An 18,003-nucleotide genomic window follows, 5' to 3' on the forward strand; every position below is an offset into this window, starting at 1 on the left:
TGCGTTCAGCTGTCTATTTAAGGTAACACAGGAAATCAGCAGTGCATTTTCAAGAAAAGCTGATTACCATCTGTTATTAGTAATCATCTAAAAACATCAGTAAGTATAAGCATTGGCAATGGTCAGAGAGACACATAGATGAAAAGGGGGAAATTATCCATCATTTGGAATGTATTACCCCATACTAATACAATATACCAATTTAAATGATTTTAGAATATATCACTCAAGATACGGTGTTCTACCCTATGCCCAAAATGTTCTACTCTCATTTTTCCCCAGATGTGGAAGGCTGCATATTAGGTCATACTTCTTTTAAGACTCGTTGTAAACACGTAACCTTTACCGTTTTGCATCCAAGGTGGCCAGCTTTCTGTGAGGCTCTTCAGAGCCTGGGTCCCTGCATTCAAAGGGAGCTTCAGATGAGGACTTTATTCAGGGCTCACCTTATAGTCACCATCTCCATCATGACCATGGATGCAGTAAGGTTTCACAGTAGCTCCTACAACCTCAAGAGGGTAGATTACAAAACCCAAAGATAGCCACTGGTTTTTCACACCTAAACAAATGTTTATCTTGCCATAGTGGTTGAACCATAGGCTGAATTGTAAAAGCTGATGTTTGGGAGTCTAGCTAAAGAAAATTAAGTTAATGAGTTTAAAGAAGCAAGAACTGGAAGGGTCCTCTCCCGGAAGGTGAGATACTGGTCTATGGGGTGTCCAAGGGAGAGAATCCAGTCGTGGGTTCTTAGCTTCTGTTTCTGGTTGGGCCAGTAAAGCCTCTTCCTCATCCCTCTTTTCTGCTTATCACTAAAGACAAAACTAAAAACCATGGCTTCAGTCTGCTAAAAGCCTAGAACAAAACAGAACAACAACAAAATAAGGCAGGCTGGGCAAGCTTGTTAAGACTTTCATGGATTACCAGAAATAGAAATGCCATTAAAGCCATTATTTTTCCTCATAAAATGCAATCGATTATTACTGAAATTTTTAATGAAATCTTTCAGACTCTTAACGAGTATTTAAATATCAGACTAAAGTAATTTATAAATCATTATTTTCTGAGATCTTAGAGCTTCTCAAATTTGTTTTTTTTTTTTTCTTTGAGACAGTCTCACTCTATCACCCAGGCTGGAGTGCAGTCATGCAATCTTGACTCACTGTAACCTCCACCTCCCAAGTTCAAGCAATCCTCCTGCCTCAGCCTCCCAAATAGCTGGGATTACAGGTGCCCACCACCACACCTGGCTAATTTTTGTATTTTTAGTAGAGATGGAGTTTTACCATGTTGGCCAGCGTGGTCTCTTAACTTCTGACCTCAAGTGATTTACCCACCCTGGCCTCCCAAAGTACTGGGATTACAGGTGTGAGCCACCTCACCCGGCCTCTCACTTTCTTTTGAGAACCAGTTTTCACAAAGAAATCATACTACTTCGCATGAGTTAGTATATACATTTAACTGAGAGATGTGCATACTCCAGGCAGGTGGTGGAGCTGATACACTAGCCAGATGACTACTTGACCATAAAAGTTTGCAGCCCATGAAATTCAAATCTTTGCCTCAGCACACGGTCATGGACTTTCAAGGTCATTCTGTAAGTTGTTTGATGTTAAATGCCTGTAAAGTCCAAGTGACAAAAGTGTGTTAAGTTAATTGGGCCACTATATGTCATTCAGTAGCTCCTATAGGGTTCTTGTACAGGATCTCACTCTGTCACCCAGGCTGGAGTGCAGTGCTGTGATCATAGCTCACTGCAGCCTCGACTTCCTGGGCTCAAGCAGTCCTCCCACCTTAGCCTTCCAAATGCTGGGATTGCAGGTGTGAGTAACCCAGCCCAGAGCTGCTTTCTTTCCATGGCTTCAGCCTAAGTAACTCTCACCTATTACCGTGGTAGCTTTCCCACCTCTTATCTCTTACCATCCTTCCCACCCCCACCTCCACCCATTATACTTCTGACAGCTTAATTTTCCTAAAGCTGGTGGTCCCTATTCCCTTCTAATTTTAGCAAAGACTTCCATACCTGGGCTTTCCCATTTCAATTCTTACTACCAAGTGTATTCTAACCAAACAATTTTGTTCCCTTAATATGTCCTATGTTTTCCTGTGCTATTTCCCATCCTTGGAATGTTACGTTGATGAAGTTCTTCCCAAATATATGTGATTTTTTCCTACCTTTGTACTTCATAATATTTTGTACCACTTATGCAACTAAAGCCATTCAGCCTTGTATTACAGATATTTGGGCTTCCCCATACTCCATAACTGCAAACCACAGAACACACTTCAAGGTAGACTTAGGTTCATTTCCATGACAATGTCTAACTTTGATTCAGCCCTTAAGAATTATTATGTTGGTGACATATTTTCATTTCCTTCACAATGGCTTTGCACGTAGTACACCCAAATAAATCTTTTCTGTTCTTTGTGAGCATTATCACAAGGTAGGTATTTTTCTGAGTTTTTTTTTTCCATTTAACATAGTGGTAATCTTTTACATTCATATATTCAAGTACTTTGTATTTTTAATGACTGCATATTCTGTAAAATGCATGATATCTACTCCATTATTGAACATATTAGAAACCTTTTGAATATGTGCTACTACAGATAATGCTGCAGAGTGTGTCTTTGCACACTAGAGCAGATATATCAAAAAGACAGCTCCCTAGAAATGGAGTTACTGGCTCAGAGGTTATGTGTATTTTTTAGTTAGTGCCAAATTGCCTTCTAAAAAGACTTATAAAATTTCCACCGGTAATATATGAAAGTACCCGTTTCCATGTCTGGATTTTGTTACTGACATTTTTATTGGCTGCACAAAAAAATACTTGCACTTTAATTTACATTTTCCTGTTTTTACTAGTGAAGTTAAATGTCTTTTCATATGTTGTCTATTTGTATTTCTTTTCCAGAAATTACCTATTCATATCTCTTTGCCCGTTTTTCTACTAGGTTGTCTTTTTCTTGATTTGTCATATTTTAATAGATTCTAGATGTTAATTTATTTTCACATACATTGCAGGTACCTATTCCCAGTTTATCATTTGTCCATCAACTTTTTTTTTTTTTTTGAAACAGAGTCTAGCTCTGTCACCCAGGCTGGAGTGCAGTGGCACAATCTCAGCTTACTTCAACCTTCGTCTCCTGCCTCAGCCTCGCAAGTAGCTGGGACTACAAGCATGCACCACCACACTTGGCTAATTTTTGTATTTTTAGTAGAGACAGGGTTTCACCATGTTGGTCAGGCTGGTCTCAAACTCCTGACCTCAAGTGATCTGCCTGCCTCAGCCTCATAAAGTGTTGGGATTACAGGCATGAGCCACTGTGCCCAACTACCTCAGCTTTCTTTATGGTATCTTTTGTAACTTTTAATTTTTAGGTAGTCAGATCTTTAGTCTTTTGATTTATGTTGTTCCTTATTTAGAAAGGCTTCCCAGTCCTAAAATTATCAAATTGTTTTCTTCTGATGGTTTTATTTTACCTTAGCTTTTGTTTTGTTTTTTTTCAGACAGGGTCTTACTCTGTCACCGAAGCTGGACTGCAGTGGCATGATCACAGCTTACTATAGCTTCAACTTCCCAGGCTCAGGTGATCCTCTCACCTCAGCCTCCCAAGTAGCTGGGACTACAGGCACTCACCACCACACCCAGCTAATTTTTAAATTTTTTTGTAGAGATGGGGTCTCACTATGTTGCCTAGGCTGGTCTCAAACTCCAGGCTCAAGCAGTCCTCCCACCTCAGCTGCCCAAATACTGTAGCTTTTAATCCTTTCATTCATTTGGATTTCATTTTGAGGTTGGATAACAGGTAGTAATGTTATTTTTTTATCCTTTGTAACACTATTGAAACCTTTCCAGTTGATTTGAACTGTTGCAGTTATAAACTAATGTTCTGTATGCATTTGGGTTTGTTTCTGGATTTTCCTTTGTACACCAACTTTTAAAATTCTTTTTTCTTTTGTATTATCTCTTCTATGTGAACTTTAGAGTCAGCTTATGGATTCTATTAAGCATTTTTTAATCATGTTGGGATTTCTGTTTGGATTGCATTTAATTTATGGATTATTTGAGGAGAACGGACATCTTTGTAATATCAAATCCACCATTCTTGACTCCTTAGTATGCATCTCCTACTCAATCATGTTCTTTTCTCCTATGGTAAAGTTTTACAGCTTTTTCCTCTAGCTCCTATACCCTTTTGTTAGACTTATTCCTAGGCATTTTATGGTTTTATCACCACTGTGAATAGGATCCTTTTTTTTCTATTGCCTTTCCTATTGGTGTTTGCTCTAGATAATAAAACTTCATTTTTATATATTTATCTCTGGCTACCTCATTAGTCTGAATCAGTTTTCAGTTGATTTTCTTGGATTTCCTAAGCATACAGTTCTGTCACCTGCAAAAACAATAACAGGCTTTTCTTTCTTTTTTTCATTTTTCATTTCTTTTTAGTTAGGAATTTGAATTGTGAAATCCCTAAAGTGTTAGGGATTTCCAGGACATTATTTTAGAGCAGCCGTAATAGGAGGCATCGTTCTCTTCTTCTTAGTTTTAGGAGGAGCACTTCTATATATGTTAAATTAAATTTGATGCTTTCTGTGGATATCTGAGGGAGTCATTTTGTCCAGTTAAGAAAACGTTCTTCGGCCGGGTGCGGTGGCTCAAGCCTGTAATCCCAGCACTTTGGGAGGCCGAGACGGGCGGATCACGAGGTCAGGAGATCGAGACCATCCTGATGAACACGGTGAAACCCCGTCTCTACTAAAAAATACAAAAACTAGCCGGGCGAGGTGGCGGGCGCCTGTAGTCCCAGCTACTCGGGAGGCTGAGGCAGGAGAATGGTGTAAACCCGGGAGGCGGAGCTTGTAGTGAGCTGAGATCCGGCCACTGCACTCCAGCCTGGGCGACAGAGCGAGACTCCGTCTCAAAAAAAAAAAAGAAAACGTTCTTCGATTTTTCACTTAGGATATTTTATCAAAATTCAGTGTTATAGTGTATCAAATGTTATTTTTGACATCTGTTACTACAATAATTGAATTATTTTCCCCAATTTTACTGTTTCTTTCTTGTTGTAAACACTACTTGGTCATGATGTATTCTTTTTATTACCCTTACTACTAAATTTGGTTTTATTTAGAATATTTATATTCATAAGCAAAATAGCCTTGTACTTTTTTCCCCTTATGTTTCTCCTTGCTGTGTCACACTTTATATACTTGGGAACTAGGTGTATCTTGAAGATTTGATAACATTTCCTCATAAAACTGAGTGGTGGCTTTAAAAGATGGAATTTTGACTGCCTCTTCAATTTTAACTATCATATTCAAGGACTATTAATATCCTAGCCACTTTTCTCTGATCTTGAACAAGTTACTGATTTCATTGAATCTTAGTTTTGTTAACAGTAAATGGAGATAACAGTATCTAATTCCCAGTATTGTCGTAAGGATTAAATGACATTGATTATTTAGCATAGTTTTGTCTCGCATATGGTAAATGGTCATCAATAATAATCATTATTATCATTGTTATTCCCTTATGTAGATTACTGTAGCACCCTTCATCATCCACACCTCTTACACAGTCCAGCTGTCAGTTCCACAGTAGACAGAGAGGATATGAAGATGAGTTAATGGTCCATCCCACAGTGGTAGTCATCAGCTCCATCCGACACACTCTTTGGTGGGTTGAGACCTCTCCCTGAACTAGAGCTTTTTCCCCATAGTGCTGTGTCTCAGCAGACCTGGCCATGGGACAGAATGCACCACCTGTGTTGTATAAGGGAGCCAAGGCAGACTGCATGTGTGCGCCTTGGCCACCCCTGCCCTGTCTGGAGCTTGTTCTCCACATTAGAATGCTTATGTTAGTTTTTGAAGATTTTTAACTTGAATGTAAAGATAACTTTTGTTAAATGTCATTTGAAAAATCAGGATCATAATATATAAGCTATGGAAAGGCAGTCTTTACATGATTGGTCTAACATTCCATCAGTTTTGTTTTGTTTTGTTTTTAGGAAATACTTAGATGTTTTGTATCCTTTTGAAAGGAGCATAAAATGTTAGGCTGAGATAAATGTATAAGGTAGAAAATGGAGACTTGTTGCATTCTCATCAACAAGCAGAATATGGTTTTTTCCAGTCTTCTACTACTTCACAGTCCTTCATCTGATATTTAAAATGTATTTATGTTGAGTCATTTCTTTCTCTCTTGCTGGTGAACCAGAAGATCATGAAATGATTCTACAGAGGCAGTAGCATTATGTTCAGTTTCTTTTTTTGTATGCATCAGATAAGAGGCCTGCAAGTGGAAGTAAGTCGCCTCACATCCTTTGTATGGTGATCGCAGTAATGTTTGCCTTTTTACCACTGGTGCAACATTTATTAGTTCATAAACCTGCTTCCAGAGAACCTAAGGGCTTTTTGATGAAAGGTGACTGTGGTGGGAACAATGTTAGGTTTTGACAGGCTACTTTTGTTTTTACAAACATTTCTGTTCTTTCTTTTTAGTGTTTAGAAACTACTACCTTAAAAGAGAGTTGGGGACAGGGACATGTCTGGACTAAGTGGAAGTTAGTGCTTAGAGTTAGGATTTGGAATATAAAGATGGAAGTTAATATTTAGAATTAGGATTTCTGAATCTATGAATAGGAAGGTAAAATAAAATTTTGATGTCAGTTCAGCTTAAGCTTCTAAATCATTCTCACTGAGCCAGAGCTTCCCGTTGGTAAAAATCTAAGATCTGAGGAATAAAAGCAACGTAAGAAGCTGACTTTTGGTAAGCCTTAATAGTGATAGAAGAGGGACAAGGCGGCACTTCCAGCGATTCTCATATTTTCCCCATAGACTGTTCTCATATTTTCCCCATAGACTGCCGGCCCCTTGGCCAGCCATAAACCTCCTCCCCTTTAACTCCCTCTCGTTCATTCAGCAGGCCTTCCTGTGACCCGTGAGTACCAGTGGAAGCAGTCCCTCCAATAAGTTACCACGGCCTAAGAAAAAAGTCTACAAAATTATGTGTCCTGAAGTTTTCACAGTATTTAAGTATTTACTTAAAGGAGTATTTGTTGTATCCTAGAGAGTGAGTATGGAGAAGGGTAGCCCTGGAGCACTAGAAATCAGCCTGCCAATTTTCAGTATTAGCCAAGTAGCAAAGTTTTGCTGCTGTTTATTTTTTCTAGCTCTTACTATATTCCACTTTTACCATTGAAAATATTGAGGAAGTTACTTATATTTTATATACATTATATATTTTATGTATTTTTGTATTACCATTACACATAATTATATATCTTTTATATATATATATATATAAAGTACCAATGGCTTCTTTTTCCAGAGCAATAATGAAATTTCACAGTATGAAAATGGAAGAAATCAATAAAATTATTCGTGACCTGTGGCGAAGTACCTATCGTGGACAAGGTGAGTACTATGGTGTATCACAAATGCTCTTTCCAAAGCCCTTTCCACAGCTCTTCCCCTTATGACCTCTCATCATGCCAGCATTACCTCCCTGGACCCCTTTCTAAGCATGTCTTTGAGATTTTCTAAGAATTCTTATCTTGGCAATATCTTGTAGCAAGAAAATGTAAAGTTTTCTGTTCTAGAGCCTAACAGGACTTACATATTTGACTGCAGTAGGCATTATATTTAGCTGATGACATAATAGTTTCTGTCATAGTGTAGATAGGGATAAACCAAAATGCGATAAGAAAAAACCATCTGGAGGAAACTTTTTTTTTTCAGATGGAGTCTCGCTCTTTGTCACCCAGGCTGGAGTGCAGTGGCGCAATCTTGGCTCACTGCAACCTCCACCTCCCAGCTTCAGGTGATTCTCCCACCTCAGCCTCCCGAGTAGTAGCTGGAATTACAGGTGTGCACTGCCACGCCTGGCTAATTTTTGTGTTTTTAGTAGAGATGGGGTTTCACCATGTTGGCCAGGCTGGTCTCAAACTCCTGCCCTCAGGTGATCCACCCGCCTTGGCATCCCAAAGTGTTGGGTTTACAGGCATGAGCCACCATGCCTAGCCCGGAGGATGCTCTTAACGGAAACTAAGAAAGACAGAGTTGAGGCTGAGGAACTAAAGCATCTGGGTTGCTTCTGGCCAAACCACCAGGCTCCTGAATCCTCCCAGCCAGAGAAAGAGGTTCCACACCAGCCATAGAAAGAGGTTCCACACCAGCCATATTTTTCCCCTGGTAATGTCAGCCTCGTGTGTTGTTCCTAGGCTTACTTGATACGTTTGTAAATGACAAAAGGCTACAGAGCATAGGTTCCTCTAAAATATTCTTTTTTCTGTGTCAGATATTGAATACATAGAAATACGGTCTGATGCCGATGAAAATGTATCAGCTTCTGATAAAAGGCGGAATTATAACTACCGAGTGGTGATGCTGAAGGGAGACACAGCCTTGGATATGCGAGGACGATGCAGTGCTGGACAAAAGGCAGGTATCTCAAAAGTCTGGGGAGCCAACTCACCCAAGTAACTGAAAGAGAGAAACAAACATCAGTGCAGTGAAAGCACCAAGGCTACACCTGAATGGTGGGAAGCTCTTTGTTGCCACATAATATGAATCAGGCTCAGCTACTATTACTACACTCTCCTGAAGCTAACCATCATTTCCTGCAACATTATGTAAAGTAGACTTTTAAAAGAAGGGCCTGAAGCATTCTTGCAGCATAGGCTGAATGTAGAACAAGAAGCTGAAGACCTGTTAGAGTTTTCATGGCACTCCTTATCAGAATAAGGTCACTGTCTCATCAGTTATAAGATGTACCACTATATTATGTGCCAGCAGGAATGAAAAAATGCAATTATAACCATCAGATGTTTCAGAATCAGTGACATCACAGTATTGCAAACCAGATTCTAGCTTAAGCCAGAATGAACATAGGAGGGAGGCTCCTCACAGGACTAAGTCCCCACCACTACATACTCAAAGACTTAGCTGCTGGGTCAGGCCGGCTGGCATCAGGTGAGGCTCTGTGAGGACAGCCTGCATTGGAAATCAGGAAGAGGAATGAAGTTTGAAGAGTCAGGAATATGGCATCCTTGGGGAACAAGGCTGGGTCCTTCAGTGTGCACAGGTTTGTAACAAAGATGTCACAGATTCTTGAGCTTTCTGCTTTTGGATTAAGGCAGAAGATTACACTTGAGAACACCTCTAGGCCCTTGATTTTTTTAAATAAAATTCTGAAATCATAGAAATGGATGCTCACATTATCTAACCCATTTTCATAGTTTGCAATTTTTGCTTAAAGAACATGCCATGCTGCTGGGCATGGTGGCTCACGCCTGTAATCCCAGCACTTTGGAAGGCCGAGGAGGGCAGATCATCTGAGGTCAGGAGTTCGAGACCAGCCTAACATGGTGAAACTCCATCTCTATTAAAAATACAGGCCGGGCGCGGTGGCTCAAGCCTGTAATCCCAGCACTTTGGGAGGCCGAAATGGGCGGATCACGAGGTCAGGAGATTGAGACCATCCTGGCTAACACGGTGAAACCCCGTCTCTACTAAAAATACAAAAAACTAGCCGGCAGGCGCCTGTAGTCCCAGCTACTCGGGAGGCTGAGGCAGGAGAATGGCGTAAACCCGGGAGGCGGAGCTTGCAGTGAGCTGAGATCCGGCCACTGCACTCCAGCCTGGGCAACAGAGTGAGACTCCGTCTCAAAAAAAATAAAAAAATAAAAAAAATAAAAATACAAAAATTAGCTGGGCGTGGTAGCATGTGCCTGTAATCCCAGCTACTCGGGAGGCTGAGGCAGGAGAATCGCTTGAACCCGGGAGGTGGAGGTTGCAGTGAGCCGAGATCGTGTCGTTGCACTCTAGCCTGGGCAACAAGAGCAAAACTCCATCTCAAAAAAAAAAAAAAGAACATGCCATGCATATATGTATTATGTTGTCAGCCTAGACAGCTGATACCAATTTAAAGCATCTGCAGATTACTATCTAAATCAGTCTACAAAAATGACCAACTTGTGATCTGTAATCAGTATCCCTGCCTACTTTGGTGATTTTTAGTGGTAATTATAAATGAGAAAATACAGAGTGTGAAACATGGTCTCTTTGGATTAAAAATACTTTCAAAAATATCTTGAGGAAAAAGATTTTCTGTAGCTATTCTGAGTTATAAAAATTAATTAGCAATAATTGCCCCCTTGGTGTGAGGGGAGAGAACAAATAATGGAGGTGGGCCTCCATCCTACCTAACACTGGCTTTTGCTGAGGCTCTCAAAGCCAGCCAGGGACTCTGCATGTGAGTGGGTGGTGGTAGAGTTGACAGCAGTTTGGATTCAAAGACAGGAAATGCCTGTCCCTCACAGGGCCAAGCTGTGGCTCTGTCTTCTGGCTTGCCTAGGCATCAAAGAAAAGACGTAAACTATTCTAAAATTACCAACTTACTGATTCGTGCATACCCACCCACAAATTGAGGGGGAAAGGGGACTTACAGCTCACAACAGAGTAGTTTATACTTCCCAGAATAGCCCTACTCTGTCAATTCTGTGTGTCTTGTATCTTCAGATGGCTTCAGTTGGGTCTGAGGGTTTTAGTATTAGGTTTCTAGTAACCGTGAAAATGCCTAACAGTTCCAGTTACTTGGATTTTCTACAGGTAAGCTGAACTGAAACCACACTTCTATACTCCTGATACTTTGACCTAGGATTTTCTTTTTTATTCTCTCACTCTGAGAATTATACACAAGAATATGGAAATTTAAAGGTAGCTGAGAAAAAGTGAGAGGCTCTAGAAAATGTGTCAAAGTTTTCTAACAGATCCCATTATCAGGAAAATAGCCAGGTCAAGAATTTTTAAGGTTGCTAATCTTACAGGTTTATTAAAATTACAGATAAATGGCATTGTCTCTGTTTCTAGCCTTTGGTCTCAAGTTGGTTGTAGCCGATGTAATTTTTTGTGTGAGGGCATCAGCATTGCTCTGAGCATTTTGTTTTGTGGTGAATGATGGGCTGAGATCATGCAGGTTCTCCTTCTGGAGGACATAAGAATCTGGTCCCAGTGCTGGGCTCTCCCAGAGGGCAGTGCTTTACCTAACAGTGAACTTGTGACGTTTCCCACTTTTAGGGAAGTCTGAGAAGATCATGTCAGGACTGCTTGCCTGCCATGAGATGAGAAGGTCTGTGCTGGGCTTCTCACATAGGGGCTTTTTTCCAGGTATTAGCCTCACTTATCATTCGCCTGGCCCTGGCTGAAACGTTCTGCCTCAACTGTGGCATCATTGCCTTGGATGAGCCAACAACAAATCTTGACCGAGAAAACATTGAATCTCTTGCACATGCTCTGGTTGAGTAAGTATCTCACATTTGGGGACAGGTTGTGATAGTTTTTCAAGATCAAGAGAGTTCTGTGGTGAAAACGTTCTCTAGCTGTGTTCCCCACTTCTTGGGGAAGCCAGTTGGTGCCAGGCCCTGGGCTTTACCTTTTGATAGTAATTCTTCAGATCCCTCCTAAAGGAACTAGATGGTGAATAGCAGCCCCAGACACATCCTGCCGCTCCCCAACTGTGTTCACAGGGAGAGGGTCACTGTGAGGGGTTCCTGGTCTGGTTTTCCTGTAAACCTACCAGAGGAACCCACATGTCATGCACAGCAATTAGCATGCCCTGCTAAGACATCTGTAGGTAGTGAGAGTGGGTTTAGGAGTGTCTCCCCAGCTTTCCACATATGTCAGACAACTGTGAAGAATGACAGAGCTCTTACTCAAAAAGCTTATTCGAGATTAGGTAAAATCCAGTGAGGGTAAAATTGCACATACCTTTTACCACATTCACCTGTGGTGGGTACAGACGCCAAGGTTGTCAAGCAGCTCTTGCATAAGGACTATGCTGGCAGAGAAAAAGGCACTTTCCCTGAGGTCAGAGGAGGTGTTTCAGGCACTCCTGGCCCCAGACAGACCCTTACTGGCAGAGAGGGCCAGAAGGAGAGCTGAGCAACACAGGGCCACCTTTCTGCAGCCATCGCAAGTAAGGGCGGGTGCTTTTGAAACCTCAAGTACATCCAGCTCCAGGAAGGGGATAAGTGGCTAGCTAAAAGAAAAAGTCTTTCAGGTTTCAGTCACATTGCTGGTTACCTCAGCAAAATGTTCCCAGAACACCCACTCACATCCCTGTGTGTCATAGTAATGATGCATCTAGTGACTGGTGGTGGCAGAATTCTAAGTAGACCCAGCTCTTAAGAAAGCAGTGTTATTCCCCTTACCTGCAGTTTGTCTTTATTACTTTAAAATTTTTCTTCCAGAGAAAAGTAGTAACAGGTCAGGAAAATCCCAGGCAAAGGAATAAGCCTTCTATAGTTGAACAGTTTGGATATTAAGGAAAACTCAATAAAATAATTATACCTGCTTTAGTGAGAACTTTTGGAAGAAACTAGTTCTTGTATTCCTATGAGTCCCTAAACCAGACCTAAGTGAGGAGTCAGGCCATGTGTCCCTACTGTCTGGAGAGGAGATGAGACTCCTGCCTGGCTAGCCTGAAGGTCCGGGGCCGCCCCTCCACTTCCTGCAGGGTAGCTGGGGCCCTGACACACACAGCACAAGTTCATGTGTCTGGCAAGGTTTGCAGTGACTTTTCAAATCGAAGAAGGGATTATGCTCTTTACTAATAATATGTTCTAAATATATTGTTTCAGGATAATAAAAAGTCGCTCGCAGCAGCGTAACTTCCAGCTTCTGGTAATCACTCATGATGAAGATTTTGTGGAGCTTTTAGGACGTTCTGAATATGTGGAGAAATTCTACAGGATTAAAAAGAACATCGATCAGTGCTCAGAGATTGTGAAATGCAGTGTTAGTTCCCTGGGATTTAATGTTCATTAAAAATACCCCAGATTTAAATGCCATAGAAATGTAGGTCCTCAGAAAGTGTATAAGAAGAAACTGCTTATTTCTGATACCAACTTAGTAAGAAAATATATTCTTTCAAAGGAACATTGTGTCTAGGATTTCAGATGTCGGGAGGTTCTAAAATTATGAAACTTGTTTCACTGAAAATTGGACAGATTGCCTGTTTCTGATTCCCTGCTCTTCATCCCATTTCAGGCAGCCTCTGACAGGCCTTCAGGGTTCAGCAGCACAGCCGAGACTCGACTCTGTGCCTTCCTCCCCAATGCAAATGCATGCTTCTTTCTCAAAGCATGCATTTGTTGAGATAATTACTGCCTTGAAAATTTATGGTTTTGGTATTTTTTTTTTTAATCATAGTTAAATGTTACCTCTGAATTTATTTCCTTGCATGTTGTTTGAAAAACTGAGTATTTATTAATATCTGAGGATGACCAGAAGTGGTGAGATGTATGTTTGACTCTGCTTTTAACTTTATAAATCCAAGTGACCTCTCTCTCTGGGACTTGGTTTCCCCAACTAAAATCTGAAGTAGTTGAGTGGGGTCTCAAAGTTTGACAGTGAACCTTAAGTAATCATCTAAATCAGTACCCACCACCTTCTTCCCCTACATATCCCTGCCAGATGGTCATCCAGACTCAGGGCTCTCTCTACAGAGAGGAAATTCTCCACTGTGCACACTCACCTTTGGAAAGCTCTGACCACTTGAGGCCTGATCTGCCCGTCGTGAAGAAGCCTGTAACACTCCTCTGCATCTAGCCTGTGTAGTATCCTGGCTTCACCATCAATCCTGATTCCTCTCCAAGGGGGCATTGCCATGTGGAAGGCAAACGAGGCTCACTCCCAAAGTCAAGGCCTGCTCCCTGTAGGGTCCAACCAGACCTAGAAGAGCAGGCCTCGCCATATGCTCTTCAGATGCCATTTCTAAGAAAAGTCTAATCACAGTTTTTCCTGGAATTGCCAGCTGACATCTTGAATCCTTCCATTCCACACAGAATGCAAGCACGTCACACGCTTTTGAATTACGCTTTGTGGAGTTCTGTTATTCAGAGTCAGTCAGCCAGGTCTTCATTCAGTCACGTGGCATGGTTTTATGCCATCTGTAGATATAACGAGCATGTTGCCTAGACAGCTTTTCTCAGCTGGGTCCAGAAGAGAATTAAGCCCTAAAGTCCTAAAGCGTCTGTGGTAGGTTAAATAGTGGCCCCCAAAGATAGCCAGGTCCTGATTTCTAGAACCCGTGACTGTTACTTTATATGGCAAAGGAAACTTTGCAGATGTGATTAAAGCTAAGGACCTTAAGACAGAGTGTCCTGGGGGCAGGGCGGGGGCGGAGGGGGGTGGTTCCTAAATGTAATCACGAGTAAGATTAAGAGCACATCAATTCTAGTCATATAGTAGACATCCACAGTAACCAAGATATTTTTATCCCAAGAATGCAAGATTTCAGAAAATGAAAAATCTGTTGATAAGTCATCACTATAATAAAAATGTTGATAAATCATCACTATAATAAAACCGAAGGGGAAGAAATTCTGAAAAATTCTAGCAGCTATATTTGATAAAATTCAACATCTAGCTTTAGCTAACTCAGTTTTGCAAAGAATATTTTCTTAATGTTATCTGTTGCTAAATCAAAATTAAACAGTCATCTTAATTGCAAAATAAAACATTTCTCAGTAAATATTAAAGCCAGTTACCTTCTATCAACATGTTTCTGAAAGTGCTAGTTATTATAGCAAGGAATAACAAAGGCAATACAAGACCAATATAGGCAGTGAAACAAAATTATCATTTGCAAGTTAAAACAGACTTCCCAATTTTAAATCTGGTTTCCCCCTGAGTATGTGGCATCCTTGGCAGCACTTTTGGGAGTGGCTGCCTTCGTTCAGATAGGTGCCTTTCTGGCTTCTCACTGCTGCTTCTAGATCATTCTCCATATATCCCCCCTTCCCCACATTGGAATGAATAGCCATCACAGTATGGATGGAGGTTAGAATGAGCCAGACTGCCTGGGCTGCAATCCTAGCACACCACTCACTAGCTGGGGACCTTGAGCAAGTTATTTGTCCTGTTTTGTTTGTTTCCTTATATGTAAAAGTGGGTAAAATGGTACATGTTTTGTAGGGTTGTTATGAAGATTGAATGACATTTACAAACTGCTTAGAACTGCTTGCCACCTACTAAATACTGTGTGAGTGTTCAAGAAAAACCTGTCTTCATTTCACTCTTGTTGCAGTTATCTTTTATTCCCAGCCTGGTTACTCCCTCTTATTTGTTGAAGAGTTTAGTTCTGGGTTCAGTGTCACCCCATTACTAATAATCATTGCTGATTTCAATATCCAAGTGATGGTCTAATACAACTCCCTGGCCTCTCAACCTTTTTTATTTTTATTTTTTGAGATGGAGTCTTTCTCTGTCACCCAGGCTGGAGTGTAATGGCACCATCTCAGCTCACTGCAACCTCTGCCTCCCTGATACAAGCAATCTTCCTGCCTCAGCCTCCTGAGTAGCTAGGATTACAAGCATGCACCACCATACCAGGCTAATTTTTGTATTTTTAGTAGAGACGGGGTTTCGTCATGTTGGCCAAGCTGGTCTTGAACGTCTGGCCTCAAGTGATCTGCCCACCTCAGCCTCCCTCAGCCCCTTTTTCTTTCCTCCAGTGAGAAGACACTCAGTTCTATAGTCTTATTCTAGAGCCCAGTCCTTTTAATAACAATAACTGCACCCCTCCAAAATCTCAGTTTTAAGTATCTCACTCTCCAGTAACCCCATGGTGTATACAATTCTCCTGTGGTCCTCAACCCCCACAATTCTTTGACCCCACTGAGATTTCAATCCGTTGATTCCATGGCTTTTTCACAGGTCATTTCCCTCATGCCTGTACTTCTCTCCTTATTCAACATAAATTCCACGGCCCATCATTATGTCACCCTCCACTGCACTGTCCTCAAACTGTCCTGACAATCCCCAGCCCTACTGGAATCCAGCTCTGCCTTCCTCCCTGCAACCTCCTTGCAACACCTGCACATCCCATTTCCTTCGCTGTTTCCTCTTCATTTCCCTGGCCCCTCAGTGTCACAGGGTTTCATACTCACACGGAGTCTGCACCTCTTTTCTTCTCTATGCTCACTTATTTGGTGATCCCGTCCAATGTCATAGCTTTAAACCATCTTAGTTTGGGTTCTCCCGGAAGCAAAACGTAAAACAATGCTTCACGTGAAAGTAATCGGTAGGAAATTGGGGAAACTGTGTATGAAAGAGAAAGCAGCCAATGAAAAGTTTACTGTTAAGCCAGCTACGGTAGTGGGCAATTAGAGTTTGGTGCCACAGGGAGACTTTGGGGAGTTTGGCAGAATACATACCTCAGAATTATCCCACCTAAGGGGCAAGAGACCTGGAGTATTTAACAACTTCCCAGGGTTACTGAGTGAGGGCTATTCTAGCACGTGTTAGTTACTGGCTTACCATGTGTACTAGCAGAACTGCTTTCCACAGTTTAAAAAGAAAAAAAAAAAAAAGTCTGAGCAACATGGTGACACCCCATCTTTACACAGACTTTTTTAAAAATTAGCAAGGCATGGTGGTACACACCTATAGTCTCAGCTTCTCGGCTGAGATAGGAGGATCCCTGGAGTCGGAGGGTTCAAGACTGCAGTGAGCTGTGATTTGTGCCACTGCACTCCAGCCTGGGTGGCAGAGTGAGACCCTGTCTAAAAAGACAAGAAAAACCAGATAGCAGCAGCTGAAAGTTGGCAGGAACACATTGGCGGTTCCTAGGATCATAGGATATATGCAGGGCACTGACCACTCCTACAACCACCGTCTATACCCTGATAACTCATAAATGTGTGTCTCCAGTCCACATCTCTCCTAAATGCTTGACTGATACATTCAGCTGCCTGTGGATAACGGGGCATCTATCTGCACTTGAATAATAAATGTCTAAAACTTAAAATGAGCAAAACCAATCTTTCTCCCAGAACTTGAATCTCTTCCACAGGCTTTCAGTTAATGGCAACTCCATTATTCCAATTGCTGAGGCAAAAATTGGCATTATCCTTGATTCTTTATCTTACATCTCCTAATTCATCAGTTTAATACTATGGGTTCAATTTTCAAAACATATCCGGAATCTGACCATGCCTCACCATTTAAGCCAACAGTCCCCAACCATTTTGGCACCAGGGACTGATTTCGTTGCAGACAATTTTTCCATGGATGGGTGGGGTGAGGGGGATGGTTTTAGGATGAAACTGTTCCATCTCAGATCATCAGGCATTAGATTCTCATAAGCAGCACACAACCTACATCCCTCACGTTCAAATTCACAAGAGTTTGCACATCATTGCTCTGGTCCAAGCCACTGCCATCTCTAACCTGAATAATCTGAGTAACCACCTAACTGCTCCCACTGATTTAGGGCCTGTTCCCCATGGTTCTCAACACAGCAGCCAGCGATCTTTTTAAAAAGTAACTCAAGAAAATGTGTTTCTCACAGGGGTGTGGGTTAGCAATTCTGAAATTTTTATGTATATACTAAAGTCAAACAAATACATACCTGTGTTGTAGATAATACAAATTTAGTTTCTCACTGTTGGAAAAAGGTGTTTGCATATCAGGAAGGGAGGCCATAAAAAGAACCCTGTGGTGTTGATTGAATCCAAAGGATCTGTATAAATTTATAATTTTAATATCTAAAGGATTTCTACTTCAATAAGGATGGAGTAAAAGCCACCCAAAATCTGCTCCTTCATGAAAGCAACAAGACTGGCAAAAATGTCAAAATCAACTTTTTCAGAACTTTGGAAAGTAACTTAATGGTGAGCAACAAACTGAGGTGTGTTTATTAAAGGAAAACAGCTGAATCTCAGAGCAGAAAGTGGCATTTTAAGTTGCCCTAATCCCATGCCCCTCTTCCTTATTCCATGGTAGCCTTGAAAACCAACAGCCCTCTTAGTGTCTGTGAAAACCAGCAACCTAGTAACCACTGGAGGAGTCAGAATGAATTTGGAGGTCCCCCAGATCTCCACTACTAGAGGAGAACTGCCTCTATTTGACTTGTCTGGCAACTCACTGAAAAGCTCCATTTTCAGGACCTGTCTTTATTTAACTCAGAGCTCACTCTGAAAACAGCCCTTCCT

At 41.3% G+C, this 18,003-nt stretch overlaps 1 protein-coding gene and 1 long non-coding RNA gene across 3 annotated transcripts in view; one reads left to right on the forward strand and one right to left on the reverse strand.

The window, feature by feature from the left end:
* RAD50 (RAD50 homolog (S. cerevisiae)) overlaps nt 1-13,296 on the forward strand; it is an 89,886-nt gene extending 76,590 nt beyond the window's left edge. For both annotated transcript variants that reach the window (XM_011951064.1, XM_011951065.1), the window contains exons 22-25: nt 7,335-7,420; nt 8,304-8,446; nt 11,174-11,307; nt 12,646-13,296. In XM_011951064.1, coding sequence (XP_011806454.1) covers nt 7,335-7,420; nt 8,304-8,446; nt 11,174-11,307; nt 12,646-12,832 — 550 coding nt within the window. In that variant the 3' untranslated portion in view covers nt 12,833-13,296. The remainder of the gene's footprint in view (nt 1-7,334; nt 7,421-8,303; nt 8,447-11,173; nt 11,308-12,645) is intronic.
* Nucleotides 321-12,261, reverse strand: LOC105518187. Its single transcript, XR_001002788.1, has 3 exons — nt 12,217-12,261; nt 8,381-8,488; nt 321-852 (listed from the first exon to the last, which is right to left on the reverse strand). It is a non-coding gene; the product is annotated as an uncharacterized LOC105518187 (long non-coding RNA).
* Nucleotides 13,297-18,003: the final 4,707 nt, after the last annotated feature.

Source organism: Colobus angolensis, unplaced genomic scaffold (assembly GCF_000951035.1).
Source record: "Colobus angolensis palliatus isolate OR3802 unplaced genomic scaffold, Cang.pa_1.0 Scaffold314, whole genome shotgun sequence".
Taxonomy (NCBI): domain Eukaryota; kingdom Metazoa; phylum Chordata; class Mammalia; order Primates; family Cercopithecidae; genus Colobus; species Colobus angolensis.